General features: G+C 35.5%; 1 protein-coding gene across 17 annotated transcripts in view; it reads right to left on the bottom strand.

Moving 5' to 3' along the window:
• Huwe1 (HECT, UBA and WWE domain containing E3 ubiquitin protein ligase 1) overlaps positions 1-15,137 on the bottom strand; it is a 142,319-nt gene that overhangs the window by 52,717 nt on the left and 74,465 nt on the right. For 15 of the 17 annotated variants that reach the window (XM_060375768.1, XM_060375777.1, XM_060375772.1 and 12 more), the window contains 8 exons: positions 13,129-13,186; positions 12,214-12,390; positions 9,380-9,625; positions 7,957-8,090; positions 7,474-7,568; positions 4,977-5,168; positions 1,959-2,175; positions 1,287-1,409 (listed from right to left, as the gene is read on the bottom strand). In XM_060375768.1, coding sequence (XP_060231751.1) covers positions 1,287-1,409; positions 1,959-2,175; positions 4,977-5,168; positions 7,474-7,568; positions 7,957-8,090; positions 9,380-9,625; positions 12,214-12,390; positions 13,129-13,186 — 1,242 coding nt within the window. The remainder of the gene's footprint in view (positions 1-1,286; positions 1,410-1,958; positions 2,176-4,976; positions 5,169-7,473; positions 7,569-7,956; positions 8,091-9,379; positions 9,626-12,213; positions 12,391-13,128; positions 13,187-15,137) is intronic. The other 2 variants (XM_060375781.1, XM_060375775.1) reach the window with 1 other exon arrangement.

Below are 15,137 nucleotides of genomic sequence, written 5' to 3'. Positions count from 1 at the left end.
TAAATTCAGTAAGACAAAACATATGGATAGAATATTAACTAGTATTTTACATACAGGAAAACATATTTAAAGGATTCCACTCACTACCATACTGGTACCATATTTTCTTTCCTTTTGTTATTACTTTTTGTTTTGCTTGAAATTATAATTGTATTACTTCTTCCTTGACTTAACCCTCCATGAACCCACAATAACCTTCCTTATTCTCTTTCAAATTCATGGCCTCTTTTTTCATTAACATGAATGTATACACATATATATTGCTAAATGTAACCTATTCAATCTGTATATCACTTGCACGTATATTTACAATGCTGACCATTTGGTATCAGATAACCAATTGGTGCGCTGGTCCCTAGGGAAGATTTTCTCCCACTCTCAGCATTCCTTAGTTGCCTGTGTAGATCTTGTGTAGAGTTGAGTCCTTGTGGGCTTATCTCCCCGACTTTGGAATGTCTATTGTCCTTGTTCAGTTCATGTTTAGGCTGTTAGGTTGGTGAGATTTTACAGATGTAGTTTCTGGAATTACTAGGAAACAGTCTCAAAGCAAAGGCCTTCCTAAAATTTTTCCACCCACTATTTCATAATGTTCCCTGAGCTTTAGGTACAGTTATTTTGTAGATGTAACCAATGGGACTGGGTTTCACAATTCTGAATTTTGATTGGTTGTGGTTTTTGGTAATGGTCTGCAAAAGAAGCCTTCCTTGATGAGGGGTAAGAACTACATATGTCAGGCTAGACTCAACATCCAGTCAAACTGGTTAAAATAAAATCTTTTGGCCAAGCAAAGTAAGCAACTAACTTGCTGTATTCAAAGAAAAAAATAAAATCGGGTTTATTAAAAAAAAAAATTAGGAATGGAAATCCAAATATAAAAAAAAAAAAGCAGAGATTCTTTATACACCCATGGACATACATGTTTTTAATTTTATGAATGTTTACTAACATGTATCTCCATGCACTCGGATGTATATGCTTACTGCCAATGGAAGAGGGAATCAAATGCCCTAGAACAGGAATTACAGATGGTTGTGAGATGTTAAAAAGGTGTTGGGAATAGAACTTGGGTACCCTGGAAATACTTCAGGCACTCTTAACTGCTCAACTACCTCTCTAGCCCAAAAGCAGACTCTTACTTCTGAGGGAAATAAAGACATACATGGCTTGTTTCTAGAATACAAAATAATAAAGCTAATGGCTCTCTCTATCCTACGATCACAGGATAAATGACAAGGCACGTAGGAAAGAGCAAATACAAGATTCTTTGTGAAACAAATAATCCTTACTCAAAAAGAGCATTGTGACCACCAGAGCAGAGAAATTTCTGCAGCATAAGGTGGTAAGGATACTTTCTCTCATCAAACAGCATTGGAGATGTGAATCCAACTGAACAGATGAAGAATGTCAGCCTAAAAAAGAAAAAGAAAGTAAAAAAACAACCATTTCTAAGATACATACAAAAGCAACAGAAAATTAATTAAAAAAAGTTAACAAAGCATTTACGTGACAGATTGGTTAGGTAGCCGGATGACACTTGCCACCCACTTACGAATTAAAAGGTTATTGAAATGCAGTTTATATTACTGAAAACCTTTTGGAAATTTCCACATTGATTCCCTTGCCAGCTTTTCAATTACTTCCCCCTGGAGGGACTGCCTTGCCAGGCCACAGAGGCAAGAGGACAAGCTCAGTCCTGACAAGATTTGATGAGCTGGGGTGGATGTGAAGGGGGAGCGCCCCTTTTGGGAGAAGAGGGGAGGTAGGGATAAGATCAGAATGTAATGTGAATAAATAAATTTTTTAAAAAAATACTCCATGTTGCAGACTAAGTACAACAAAAACACTTCATATGCAATATATATATAAAGAGAAAACAAGAGATTTCCATGTTCCCATGTAGAATAGGAAAAACCATACATTATTTTTTTCTACTTCCTGCTTCTCAAATAGGAACTCACCTGAAGCGAGGAGTAGGTGTATATGGTGGGGGCTGCCATGACAAGCCTTTTGTGAGTAGCTTAGTGAGGGCTGAAGCTGTTGACCTAGCAGCAGGTGTTGGTGCAGTAGTGGTACTGGCAGCATGATGGCTCCTTCTTTGGCGGACAGGAGAACCCACACAAAGCTTAACAAGGAGTCCAAAGAGCTCAGCAAGTGCTCGGCCCAATCTGGAAGAAGCTGAAACCCAGAAGGCAGTATAATGCTATAAAGTACTCATATGATTTAATAACATGTCATTTTTAAAAATAACAATTTGTATTATTTATAGTATGTGTATAATAGGTCAGAGAACAACACTGAGGAGTCAGTTTTCTTTTTCTACCTTTACATCAGCTCTGAGAACTAATCATAGAGCATAGGTCATCAGGTTTGCATAGAAAGTACCTTTGCCCATGTACCCATCTCACTAGACAATGTTTTTTTTTCATGATTGAATACTTTTTCTAAACAACAGCAAAGAAATTATTAGACTTACCTCTTTATGTAATAACCTAAATAAGAAGTTTCTCAAAAAAAATGTATTCTTTGAGGGCAGGAAGTAAAACTATACAGGCACTCATTATATAACATAAATGTAAGGCTGTTGTGGGTGGCTTTTCCTCCTGGGCTTAAGCTCCCAGAAAAACAGCTCTTGAGACTCAAGATAGTTATTTACAAATACCTAGGCCATAAAGCTAGGCTCTTCTCTGACTAGCTCACAGCTTAAAGTAGCCCATTATTTTAATCTACATTTTGCCATGTGGCTGGTTACCTGAGCTCAAGGAACCATGCTTCCATCTTCCTCAAATCTTGTTGGCTGAATCTCATGTGCCTATCCCAGAATCCCTTCTGCTTGCTGGATGTTTGACCTCCTACTACCTGCTTAAGCTATAGGCCATCAGAATTTTATTGACAGGTGCTACATCCTTACAAGATATTCCTTCTACAAAAGGCATGTAAGATAAGGACTTAGACTGCTAAATTAAACATAAATTGACACTGACTTTGCTGAAACAATATGGCAGTAAATACAGACAAATGAATGATACATTTGCTAGATTTAAAGTCACTTAAAATGCGTACACATAACTTTAAAACAGAAAAAAAAATGTTTGATCAATTCAGTGCTGTGATGCTTTAATACAGTTCCCCATTTTGTAGTGACCTCAAATCATATATTTTCTTTGCTACTTCATAACTATAATTTTGCTACTGTTATGAATCATTGTATAAGTATGTTTTTCAGTGCTCTTATGCAACCTCTGTGAAAGGGCCACTAGACCCCTAAAGGGGTAGTGAGCCACAGATTGAGAACCGTTGAATCAATTGACTGACCCAGAAAAGATCTCATACACACAAACACACAGACACACACACATTATAATTTAAAAAGGTTGGCATGAAAGGCATAAAAGTTTTACAAGTGGATTATTACAAAAAGAAAATATATTCAAACATTGTTTCCCTTAAGCATTTTTTTCTCCATTTTTGGTGTTATACTTATGGTATATGCATGGATGTATTAACTGTGTGTGCATGTGGAGTGCAGAAGTCAGGATCTGCATGTCTTCTTATATTATTTTTTCTTTTACTTTTGTTGCTATACCTGAGCGAGCAGGAGTCATACTAGATGTTTTGCTCTATGACTCAATGAATCTGGATTGGTTTGACTAGAATGAAAATGCACCTCAGGATCCTCCTTATACCTGTCTGCCTGCCTGCCTGCCTGCCTGCCTGCCTGCCTGCCAGTAGTAGGATTTCAGAAAATGTGTTGTCACACTTGGCTTTCGTCTGGGTGTTGGGGATCTGAACTGGGGACTCTAATTTACCCAGAAGTCACTTTGGTCATCTCACTATGAATGTGCATATATATATATATATATACACATACACACACACACAAGCATAAACAGAACACAAGTTATAAATAGAAAAATATAAATTATGTAATAGTATATGAATATAAATAGGACCTTTATATCCTATTCATGCTTGTCTTAAACATCAAACACAAACTTACAAGACGCATACAGCACAGAAAGAAAACAGTTATTTCATAATTTCAATTATGGAACAAAATGCCTTTTCAGCACAGGAACAGATGAAAAAAGCATGGTTTGGACCCACCACAAAATACCCAGAATACTCAAAGGTCACACTACTCAATTAGATACAGTAAGAAATGAGAAACAGAAACACCATCTAATTTTGCTTCAATTTAGGAGTAACTGTAAAAACAAACATAAATAAAAGACAAAATCTTAAGGCTTTGAAGGTCATTTTCCTTGCTTTGGAAGTTGGGTCTTCTTCACCACCTCCCTTTTTTTGTTTTTAAGACAGGGTTTCTCTGTGTAAAAGCTCTGGCTGTCCTGGAACTCACTCTATACCAGGCTGGCCTTGAACTCAGAGATCTGCCTGCCTCTGTCTCCTAAGTGCTGGCATCAAACGCATGCACTACCATCACCCGACTCCTTTCACATCTTTAATACAGTTTTGTACCCTGCTAATGCAATCTCCTTGAAGTAGCCAATATGACTTTAATAAAACACAAATGTCACTAGATAATCAAAGCAAAAGGAGAATGGTAACAACTCTGAGTGCTTAGTTATAAAAACCAGAAGAGTTATTTATAGAAGTAGAAACTGAGTCAACTATCACTTCTTAAAATAAAAGTATCTGGCAGATGCAACAATAAGGTACCTCAGTGAGACATTTCATCAGAATAGTAAGAACAAAGGTTAAGAAATTTTAAGGAAGGCAGCTATAGCTCACGAAAAAATTTTCTTTTATATTCTTAGTAACTAGTATAGAGCATGTCATACAATAGGGATTCAACAAAGTACCTGTGAAAGATACATTTCTACAACTTTGTCTTACTGCAAGCAATATGGTTTTGTCAATTTAATTTGTTTGATGACTGTTAGAATTCTAAAGTTCAGAGAGGGAGCTTAAAAAAAAGAAAGAAAAGAAAGAAGAAAAAAAAAAAGAGAATCACTGACCGGACAGCAATGGCTTGATTTGTTTAATTCTGGCTGCCATAGCTGGTGTGATTTTAGATTTGCCCTTAGAATCCGAAGAAGAAGGTTCATCTGTCTCCATGGGAGCCAATGTGTCACCATCTAGCTCAATTCCTTCCAATAAGCCCTGGGTAGAAGCATCCATACTTCCAGCTGTCCCATCCTGTTCTCCTTCTGCAGATTTAAGAAGGGATTAATAAGACTGTACAGAGCAAGCACTTACCTGTATCCATGTTTTGAAGAATACCAAGAGAGAGTTATCTATTTTGTGTGTTCTTAAATTTTAATTAGGAGATCAGACCAAACCACCGTCCAAATCAAAAGCAGAACAACAAAATAAACCTATACCAATATGCCTTTTTGTCTGAAGTTCTACAAACTACATACTTGCTTGAATCTTCAAATGAAAGCATAAGAATCATCTTAACACACAGCACAGTGTATCAAATTTAAAGCTATCACTAAAGATGCCCTGCTAGATTATAGCTTGACTACTAGACAATTTTGCTTGACTACTAGACAATTTTATCTCCCAGTATTTAAGAGTACATGAGAGGAAGTCAGAGAACACCATCCAGGAGTCAGTTCTCTTCTTATTTGGGTCTTAGAAACTAATATCAAATCATCAGTCACGATTGGCAGCAAGGGCCTTCAACCACTGAAGTACACATTTTTGATGATTTATTTACTTATTTATGTATGCCTGTGTAGGTATGCAGATAGGCCAGAGAGTGTCTGCTGTCCTCCTCTATTTCCAACTATCCCTTTGAGGCAGGGTCTCTCAACTCAACCTGGGGTTAGAGAGTTACCAGCTAACCTGGAAGCCAGCACTTATCTCCAACCTGTTCCCCTTTAAACTGAGGTTACAGGCACACCTGCAATGACAGGCTTATTGTATGTGTGCTGAGATGTCCAAATTTGGGTCCTCCTGATGGTACAACAAAGTGTTCTTAACCACTAAGCAATCTCTCCAGGCCCTCCCTTTGGAGGCAAGTTTCATGCTGGTTTGAAACTCATTATGTGGTAATAGGTGACCTTGAACTCTTGATCCTCGAGCCATTATCTCACAATTGATAGGATTACCTGGCTTTGTTTATGCATTCTTCAACCTCAGAACTAGTTTTAGTTTTATGAACTTATTAATTTTTCTTTTTGATAGTTTTAGGCAATTGTGACTTCTTTGTTACAGCTAGAAATGGGGTGGTGAATACATTGAAAACTGACAAAGGACAGGAAAAAAACCAAACAAGATGAAGTCTGTAAACTGTTGGCAGAAGTAATTCTTTAACCCTTTCATTTTTATCTGCAGTTCTCAATAAAGTTTATTCTTATGTTAAATTTGAAATAGTCTAAAATTTGAGATATATATTTTCTCTAAAATTCACCTTAGAGGTCTGTATATACTTGTCTCAGTCTTTCCCAAACCCCATAATAACCAGCTGGTAGAAGTTCTTATATATTAAGAAGATTCATATGTTTTGTTTCCTTAAATTTCTCTCAGTAATTTCAATGCATTTTTCTTTTTTTTAATTTATTTTTGTTTACGAATTATTCATTATATACCCTGATTGAAGCCCCCTCCCTCAACTCCCTCCTTCTTCCTCTCATCCCATTTCCCCAGTCCACTGAAAGAGGAGTTCTCCACTACTGCCATCTGTCCATAGCTTGTTAAGTCTCATCAGGACTGCCTGGACCCTCTTTCTTGGTGACCTAGCAAGGCTGTATCATCAGGAACAAGTGATCAAAGAGCAGTCAACTGAATTCATGATAGAAGCAGTCCCTGCTCCCCCTCATGCAGAGATGTATTTTAAAGAACATCTGATATATATATATATATATATATATATATATATATATATATATATATAATTATATATATATATAAAACTGTCTTTATTATTTTTTAGCTTTATGTACTTAAAATAGACTCCAGGTATTAAACAGGTGGAAGTTTTCAATTAACAATCATTTAATTCAGCATGAGCAAAAATGCTTTTCTCAACAGGTGACAGAGAATTTATACTAAAAACTAAAAGTCATACATTAAATATAAGCATCAGCTTTTGGAAAAATTTTTATGGCTCAATCTTGTATTTATATTAAACTACATGCAAACACTTTTATTTTTCAAAATAGCACTTTCGAAAGCAAGTCAACTCTTGATACTTAAGACACAAAAATAGATATTTTTTATCATTTTTAAATATCTTCAGGGAAAAGATCAGGCAGTTAACTCTCAAATGTTGTGTGTTATGTGGTAGCAGAAATACATGTTCTCCTGTTATGCTAATATAATATATACATATATGTTTTTACAGAAGAAATGACGAAATCTAAAGTTAGACATTAAAAACCAGTAAAATGATAAAATCTGAAGACTAAATATGACAAACCGCTAAGTTTCTCACTAAGCCTATGAAGTCCCAGGGACAATACTAAGGAGAAGTAATGACTTAAGATTTTAGTTTCTTAGAGTTACCTGATCTTTTTCCGCCCTGGGTCGTACCTGCCTTCTCATCCTTTGGAACCAGTTTCTGCATGTCTGCTTGTCCAAATTCACATCCAGATGGCAGGCTACAACAAGGAAAATAGTAAACATATAAAAACCAAAGCAAAAGAAAAAAGCACAATTATAGTTTCCTTGTTTTCTGCATGGTCTCTGACCTGCTTGGCCAATACCTTCCAGAGAAGTTATGTTTTTCTAAATTCAATAAAAACATCCTGAAGTAGCAACAAACAAAATCTGCTTTATGCTAATACAACCATCCCCAGGAAATCAAATTACACATGAACAAGATGTTATAATTGTCAGTTAAGGTCCTAGTCTAAAAAGTGGGAAGGATAAACCACTTTTTTAAATCAAATCTGCCCACCCTGTTCAAAGAAATCTTGCAAGCTTTTTATAAACTTTGTCTGTTAGAAAAACCAAGAGAGATACTAAGAGAAATAATCATTCTCTTACCTGTTGGGAGTACACAGTGAGAGGAGGACAGTGCTTTCCCACACCAGCGAACAGTATAACTGACTGAGCTTGCTGAGAACACTCAAACCCAACTGAGAACCCCACTGGTTTACGGAGATAGAACGAATTTCACTCTGCAACCAAAGGAGAAGTATTTTCATATTTAACATGGTCCCCAAACAATTTTATTTTAAAAATATCAACCTTTAGTTATTTTAGAAAGGTGTAAGATAGTATTTTCCTGTTTGGTATGCTATCGCTTGCCTATAATCCCAGTAATTTTGGAGGCTGGAGCTGATAATGAGTTCAGGCATGCCTGGGCTACACAGTTAGCTGAAAAAGAATGTACTCTTTCCCAAAATAATGTTGTTGAACTATTAGACCGTTTATTTTTCTGATAACTTCTTGAAAAATAAAGGTGGCAAAATAGTGACCACAAATACCCAGAGGCAGGCTACTTACTTTCTTTTATCATGTGTGTATGGGTGCCTCTGCTTGTGGAGTTCAGCAAACAATCTATTCCTCTGATGCTGTCAACCCTACTTTTTGAGACAGGGACTCTCTCGACCTAGACCTTGTGCATTTGGCCTTTTGGGCTAGCTCACAAGCCCCAGGAATCTAACCTGTCTGTTTCGACAGTGCTGGGAAATATAGGCATGTGCCATGTTTGTAGGCACTTACATCTAATTTCTGGAGATTAAACTCAGGTCCTCAGATTTATAGAGCAGGCACTTAGCAACTGAGTCATCTTTCTAGTCTAGACAGCCATTTTCTTTACGGAACAACAGAGATCACAGATTGCAGGCAATACAGAATTGATGCATCTTCTTGCTGCTGTCTGCTAACTATTAATTTAAATGTTTGTGGTGAAATAATTTTTGCCACACCACTGTTTGATCTAAATGTGCTTGTATAGAAATTAGATAAACAAAAGCTATCAAGATGGCTCAGGGATAAAGATGCTTGCTATGCAAGCTCTGTAACCTGAGCTCAATACTTAGAACCTCCATAAAGGTGAAAGAAGATATGAAATAAGTTTCATATGAAATAAGTTTCATATCTGCTATTAAAAAGATAGTGGTAAGATAAAATGGACATCCAACAAATTTTTGCCTTCAAAAGCATCAATTCAACCTTTATGTTATAGATTTAACAATAATGATTCTTCTTAAAGTTCCATTCAAATGAAAAATTATATGGGTACACAAATGCTAATAAAAATTAAAAGAGAGAATGAAACCACATAGCAATTTAAAGCACAAGACATCAACCACCAGATGTACTGTCCAACAATTCAATACTAAATAAGACTATTCTTTTAGCTCTGGATTTGTTCCTAACCACAGTAATCTAGCAAGTGTATACAGGCCGTTGGCATTTTACTGGCTTTAAGCTGAAACCATAGCTTCACGATAATTCTTACCTGCCCAACTCTGCAGGTGTGAACAAACATCATGATGTAGGCATGGGCAGCAGTGAGTGCATGCAACAGAGGCGTGGCCTGAGCTGAGAGGGTAGCATCAGCAACATTGCCTGCACATGCCAGTTCTCGCAGTAACACAGAGCCCCCAGGGGATTCAATGGGCCGGTGTAAAGGTTCCAAGGAGGAAAGGATAGAGTCTAACTGAAGGAGACCTTCTTGAAGAACTTTAGGCTCATGTGAAAGGGTCTGAAACAAGAATAATGCATGTGTCGCACTATGTAACGAAACACATATACATTATGTTTTTTAACATTCACAGTGAAAGTGACTATTACCTGAACTCTCCCAAATTTCAGTCAGTCATGTCCCTCACTTTATAAATGACAATTCTAAAATATGAAGCTAGTAATGATTTATCTTACTACCTTTGGTAATAGCAGACTATTTTTAAACCTGATGAGCCAATCATACTTAAAAGTATGTAAATATGAAACAGGACTGTCTGTTGTACTGCTATAGAAGAGGTTGGTTTCATATTTTGCTTAAAAAAGAGCAATGGTAGGCAAAGTTCCAAATCTTGAAAATGAATCATATTACAATGTTGCTTTCCACTTATTTCTAAAGAGTAAATTGATATTTTAGTAAAACACAAGTAAACATTGGTAAGTAAGGAGGCTGGGATGGCATGTGAATCCTCACCTCATACAATGTTATATAAATTGAACAGTCGTATACATATCTAATGGAACAAATGGAACAGAGGGAAATAAAGGAGAAAGCAAGTATTATAAAAGCTATTGACTAGCCAAACTCTTAATAGATAAATTATGTTTTCAGGTCATGAAGTACTTAGATATAATGCTGTCTTCTCTCTAAAACAAGAGCACTGACTCTATAAGACTGGCATCAGGAAGGCAAATTATTTTAATAGACAACCCAAATATTACATTTCTTTTCAAGTTAGGAAAGAAAAAATCTGGCAATTAAAGATTACCACTTGTTACGCAAAGCTAGAAATTATTTGCCTTCCTATGGCTTGAAATAAATCTATCCCTCCTCACAGAGCATCTTTGAGGTGGGGTAGTTAGATCAGTCCTTTCCCCTTGTTCTCCTATGAAAGCACTTTATACCTGCAAAGAGTGAAACAAAATAAACCATTAAATTGTAGTTTCTAGAAAAGATTTATCACTGCACAAAACAGCTGACAGGAGCTTTATTGTAATTATTATCAAAATTCCAATCTTTCTTATGGTGGGTTGGAGGCAGATATAAATTTTTCTCATAATTCACATACAACTTTTCAAGGGACTTGAAGCCAAAATAATCTTGGGTTACAGGAACCAACTGAATTGGAATTCTTACACTTCCTGGTTTCCAACCCTATTACAAAGTTAATAGTAATCCAAATTGTGGTACTGGGCAACCAATGGAAAAGAATAAAGCCCAGAAAGAAAACTTCACATTTTATAGTTAAATTGTGTTTGAAAGAGTGACAGGAGATGGTTTAATAAAAGGACAGTATTTTCAATAAATGATATTGGAGGGGAAATGTGATTATGCACACACATACAAAAAGAAAGTTAAACCTTCAGAGTTTCCAAAATCTCCAAATGTTCAAAGACCTATGAACTGAAAACATATAATTCCTAGATTAAAGTATAAAAATAAAATTATCTAATTTTTTTTGGATCAACACCAAAAGCATAGAAAGCAATGATGACAACAACAAAAGATAAAATGGGCTTGGTCAGCATAAAAATCTTTAGTATGTCAAAGATACTGTCAACAAAGAGGCAACCCACAGAATGAGAATATTTGCAAGTGATGTATCTGAAAAAGAGGGTGATATTCAATATATACAGCGATATTCTACAATCAACAGCAAAACGCCTTAATTCGATTAAATATATTCTAAAGGACACGAATATATATTAACAAAAGATACACACAGACAATAACTCAAGTACACAAAAAGAGAAGCTATGCTCAATACCACCAAATGCAAGTCAAAATGAAAAACTACTTTATAATCTCAAGAATGGCTAGTATAAAAAAAAAAACAAAATGATATGGTATGGAGATGGTGAAATTACAATCCTTATATGTAGGTAGTAGGAATGGAAAATACACCTTGATGGTTTTCATGCAGACACGAAAAAATTAGAATTATCATTTGATTGAGCTATTTCACTTCAAAGTACACATCCAAAAGAATTAAAAGGCAAATCTTTAAGAGCTATTTATACACTCAAGTTTACAATAGTATTCATCATGGGCAAAAATAGAAGCAATCTATATGATGTAATGTGTATACAGTGAAATATCAATTAGCTTTAAAAAGAAAATCGATAAAACTGACAAACCTGATAAACACTGATTTCACCACAACAATCTCAAATACTATACAATGCTATTACATAAGGTACCTAGAGTACCTCAAGCTGAGAAAGCTTGCTAAATCAAATGTGTTTTGGAAATAAACGCGTTTTGTTTTTGGTAAAATTTGAGCAATGAATTACAGATCAATTCATGACTAATAAAGGTTTGGGAAGAGGAAAATACACTGCAAAATGAATGAGCATACTACAATCAAAAACTTATCATAACAAAGCATAAATAAAGCTAGAAAGTTTTCTTGAAAATACACTTTACACTCATATGAACTCAAATGGCAGTACTACACGACAAATGCAGAAACAAAAAATATTTTCTGAGAAATATTATAAAATATATTAAGTAGAACAGACACAAATTTATCAGTTTTTAACTATAGGTAAGGGAGAACACAATGAAAGTACATACATAGATGTAAAATAGTTGGCTAGATGTCTTACCAATATGGATTTGCAGACACCTGCAACAGCCTGACAGGCAGCAGATGTGGGAAAGTCAATGGGCAGATTGGGAAGACCCAAAATGGTAACCAAAGGTAATAGTCCCTTCTGATTTACAAATTCTTGGCAGTGGTCATCTGTTGTATTGTTGCTCAGAATAGACTCCACAAATTTCATCTAGGTAATGAAAAGGTTTTATATATATATAACAAGAAATTATAACTTCTCAATCCACTTTTTTAACCACTCCAGAAGTCAAACAATTTGAAAGCAAAGAGAAGTTAAACTGACTTGCTCGGAGGCACACTTTGAATTAGTGGCAGAAACAGATCTAATGTCTTAATTGTCTCGTGTATTCCTTTCGTTTGGCTTCTCACACATAAGAGTACTTACTGATATAAATAAAACATGAACTCTAGTATTGTGATTTGAAATAAAACAAAAAAAAATTAAGGAAAAAATGTTGCAACAAACACATAAGCACCAAAGAAATGATCTGTGGAAGTTTTAGAAGTGCTTAATAACCTAGAATAAATGCTAAATAATTTGGGGAAATAGCACTCTTCGCATTTTCCTGTAACAAATTAAAAGGTTCTTGAATTCTTTTTTAAAAAGGGAAGTAAAATTTGTGTGTATGGTGGTGGTGGGAAGCATATTAGACAAATTCAAGTAATACTGGCTTAACACACCAAATCTTGTTAAAATTCAAATGTACAACAGTAACAGTTAACAAAAAATTGAGGATATAAAAAGGCTGAGAGTACTGGTTATTGAAAAGGGGCAGAGCAAAGTATTTTCAGTTCTGCACATCTTCCCCTCTGTACTTTAAAGGCCCTACAGAAATCAAACATTAAACGCTCTGATAACCTTACACATTGTCCTGAAAAAAAAAAAAATCTATACAATGAATCTTACCACATTAAGGATGTAATCCATGAGGGGGATAGGAATACGTTCCTCTGTACCAACAACCCTGTTAAGAACAAAAGAGTAAGTTATACAGAAATTCACACTAGTGAGAAGAGAATAAAGTGAGGAAAAAGTGACAGAGGGAAATTCTAGTCCTTTTTCCAAATGATAGTCCTATCCTTTAATATATGAACCTTAAGACTCTGAAGACAGAAAGAAAAAAAGAGCCAAAATCAATAATCACAATACAGTTCAGAGTATAAAATGAAAAACCAGTCCTTTAATACACACACACACACACACACACACACACACACACACACACACCACAAATGACATTATCCCATCTAAGGCAAACCACTGTTAGAAGAATTCAACATGAAAATATTTAAAAGGAATTCAATTAGAAGACCAAACATTTGCTTACTGAAAAGGACCAGTCAAAGAATCAAACATAAAGCATAGCCAAATTTTTTCTTTTTTTTTTTTCTTTTGCTGAGACAGGGTTTCTCTGTGTAGCCATGGCTGTCCTGGATTTTGAGGCAGGGCTGGACTCTGAGATCAAAGGAATGCACCACCACAGCCAGCACACAGCCATATTTTTATGTTAGGTTTAGAGGTTAGAAAGTGGACTACTAGTTTTGTTTTAAAATGCTTAAATGACAAATCTTCATGAACAGTCAAAGGTAGTCAAAGCTCAAGTCAATTTCCAAGGCCTCCTTTTCCTATTAATTTGTACTAGCAGGATGATAACACCTGAATTGTATATAACAATTGATCAAGGTTTTGTTGTTGTTTTTTTTTTTTTTTTTTTCAAATGCTTCAACAGTAGATGACAAATGAGGTCATAGATTTAGAAAAGACATCTTTAAACTGCCCTTTGAAAGAAAATGACAGGGAGAAACAACCACAAACAGTGTACTGATATGAAAAGAAAATACACTTCAAAGATAAACTCTGGGAAAGAAGAAAACCTAAGTAAGAAAAGAGCATATGATGATGATGATATCAGTGGGTCTTTGGAACAGTTCTGAGCAAGAAGTAGCACAGAAGGAACAGAGATAACTATTAGTGGTCACTGAGAGAAAGATGGTAAAAATGTCTGCAAGATAAAAGGCTAATAGTTCTCATCTCAGCAAGACCATGAATAAAAGATCACAAATAAAACACCATGAATAAAATGTTGCCAGTCATGAAAACGTTTGAAACAAAAATGAAGAAGAGCAAGAGAACAGAGAAGCTTTATGAATAGCCTCAGTAATGAAACATCCAAGGCTAAGATTTATGGTTAAAGATAAGTACCTTCAATGAAAGATTTATAAAGGGGCTGGTGAGATAGAAGAGCAGAGAAAGACACTCACCACATGCAAGTCTTACAATTTGAGTTCAATCCTCAGAATCCAGGAAAGCAGAGAACAAACTCATGAATGTTGTCCTCTGACCTATCACATGTGTTTGAGCTTGCACACATGTACACTAAACAAAATAAAAATAAATGAAAACAGAGATAAAACTTGCAAAAAATTCTTGATTTTAAGATTAGTTTTATTTCCAATTATGTATATATGTATAGTTTTAATTATGTATATACATGTGAGTGCAGGTAACTATAGAGGCCAGAGGCACTGGATCACACAACCACAGAACATGGATGGATATTGAGAACTCAAGTCCAGTCTTCCATAAAAGCAGCAAGGTGAGCCATTTTTCTAGACCCGTGGGAAAAGAACATTCTACAAAGAAAATCTTTTGTTTGTTTTGTTTTTTGACCTTTATTAATGAAAAGATTGGATTAATTTCATTTTCCTTACTTCATGATTTTAATAAAAATCACAGCAGAGACTGAAGCTTGGTGGTGATGAAAATGGCCCTTTGTACTCTCTAGGCTTGAAGCAGAAATAATAGCTTGTGTGGCAGCTTGCACCTCTTCATTCCATTCCAGAAAGTGCTGTTGAAATCAGGAAGAGGACTTGGTCAGGCCTTCTGGGCAAAGCAGGATGGTAGTGGTGTCCTTG

The sequence above is a fragment of the Meriones unguiculatus genome, chromosome X (assembly GCF_030254825.1).
Source record: "Meriones unguiculatus strain TT.TT164.6M chromosome X, Bangor_MerUng_6.1, whole genome shotgun sequence".
Taxonomy (NCBI): Eukaryota; Metazoa; Chordata; class Mammalia; order Rodentia; family Muridae; genus Meriones; species Meriones unguiculatus.
This window is presented reverse-complemented; position numbering and strand designations above follow the sequence as displayed.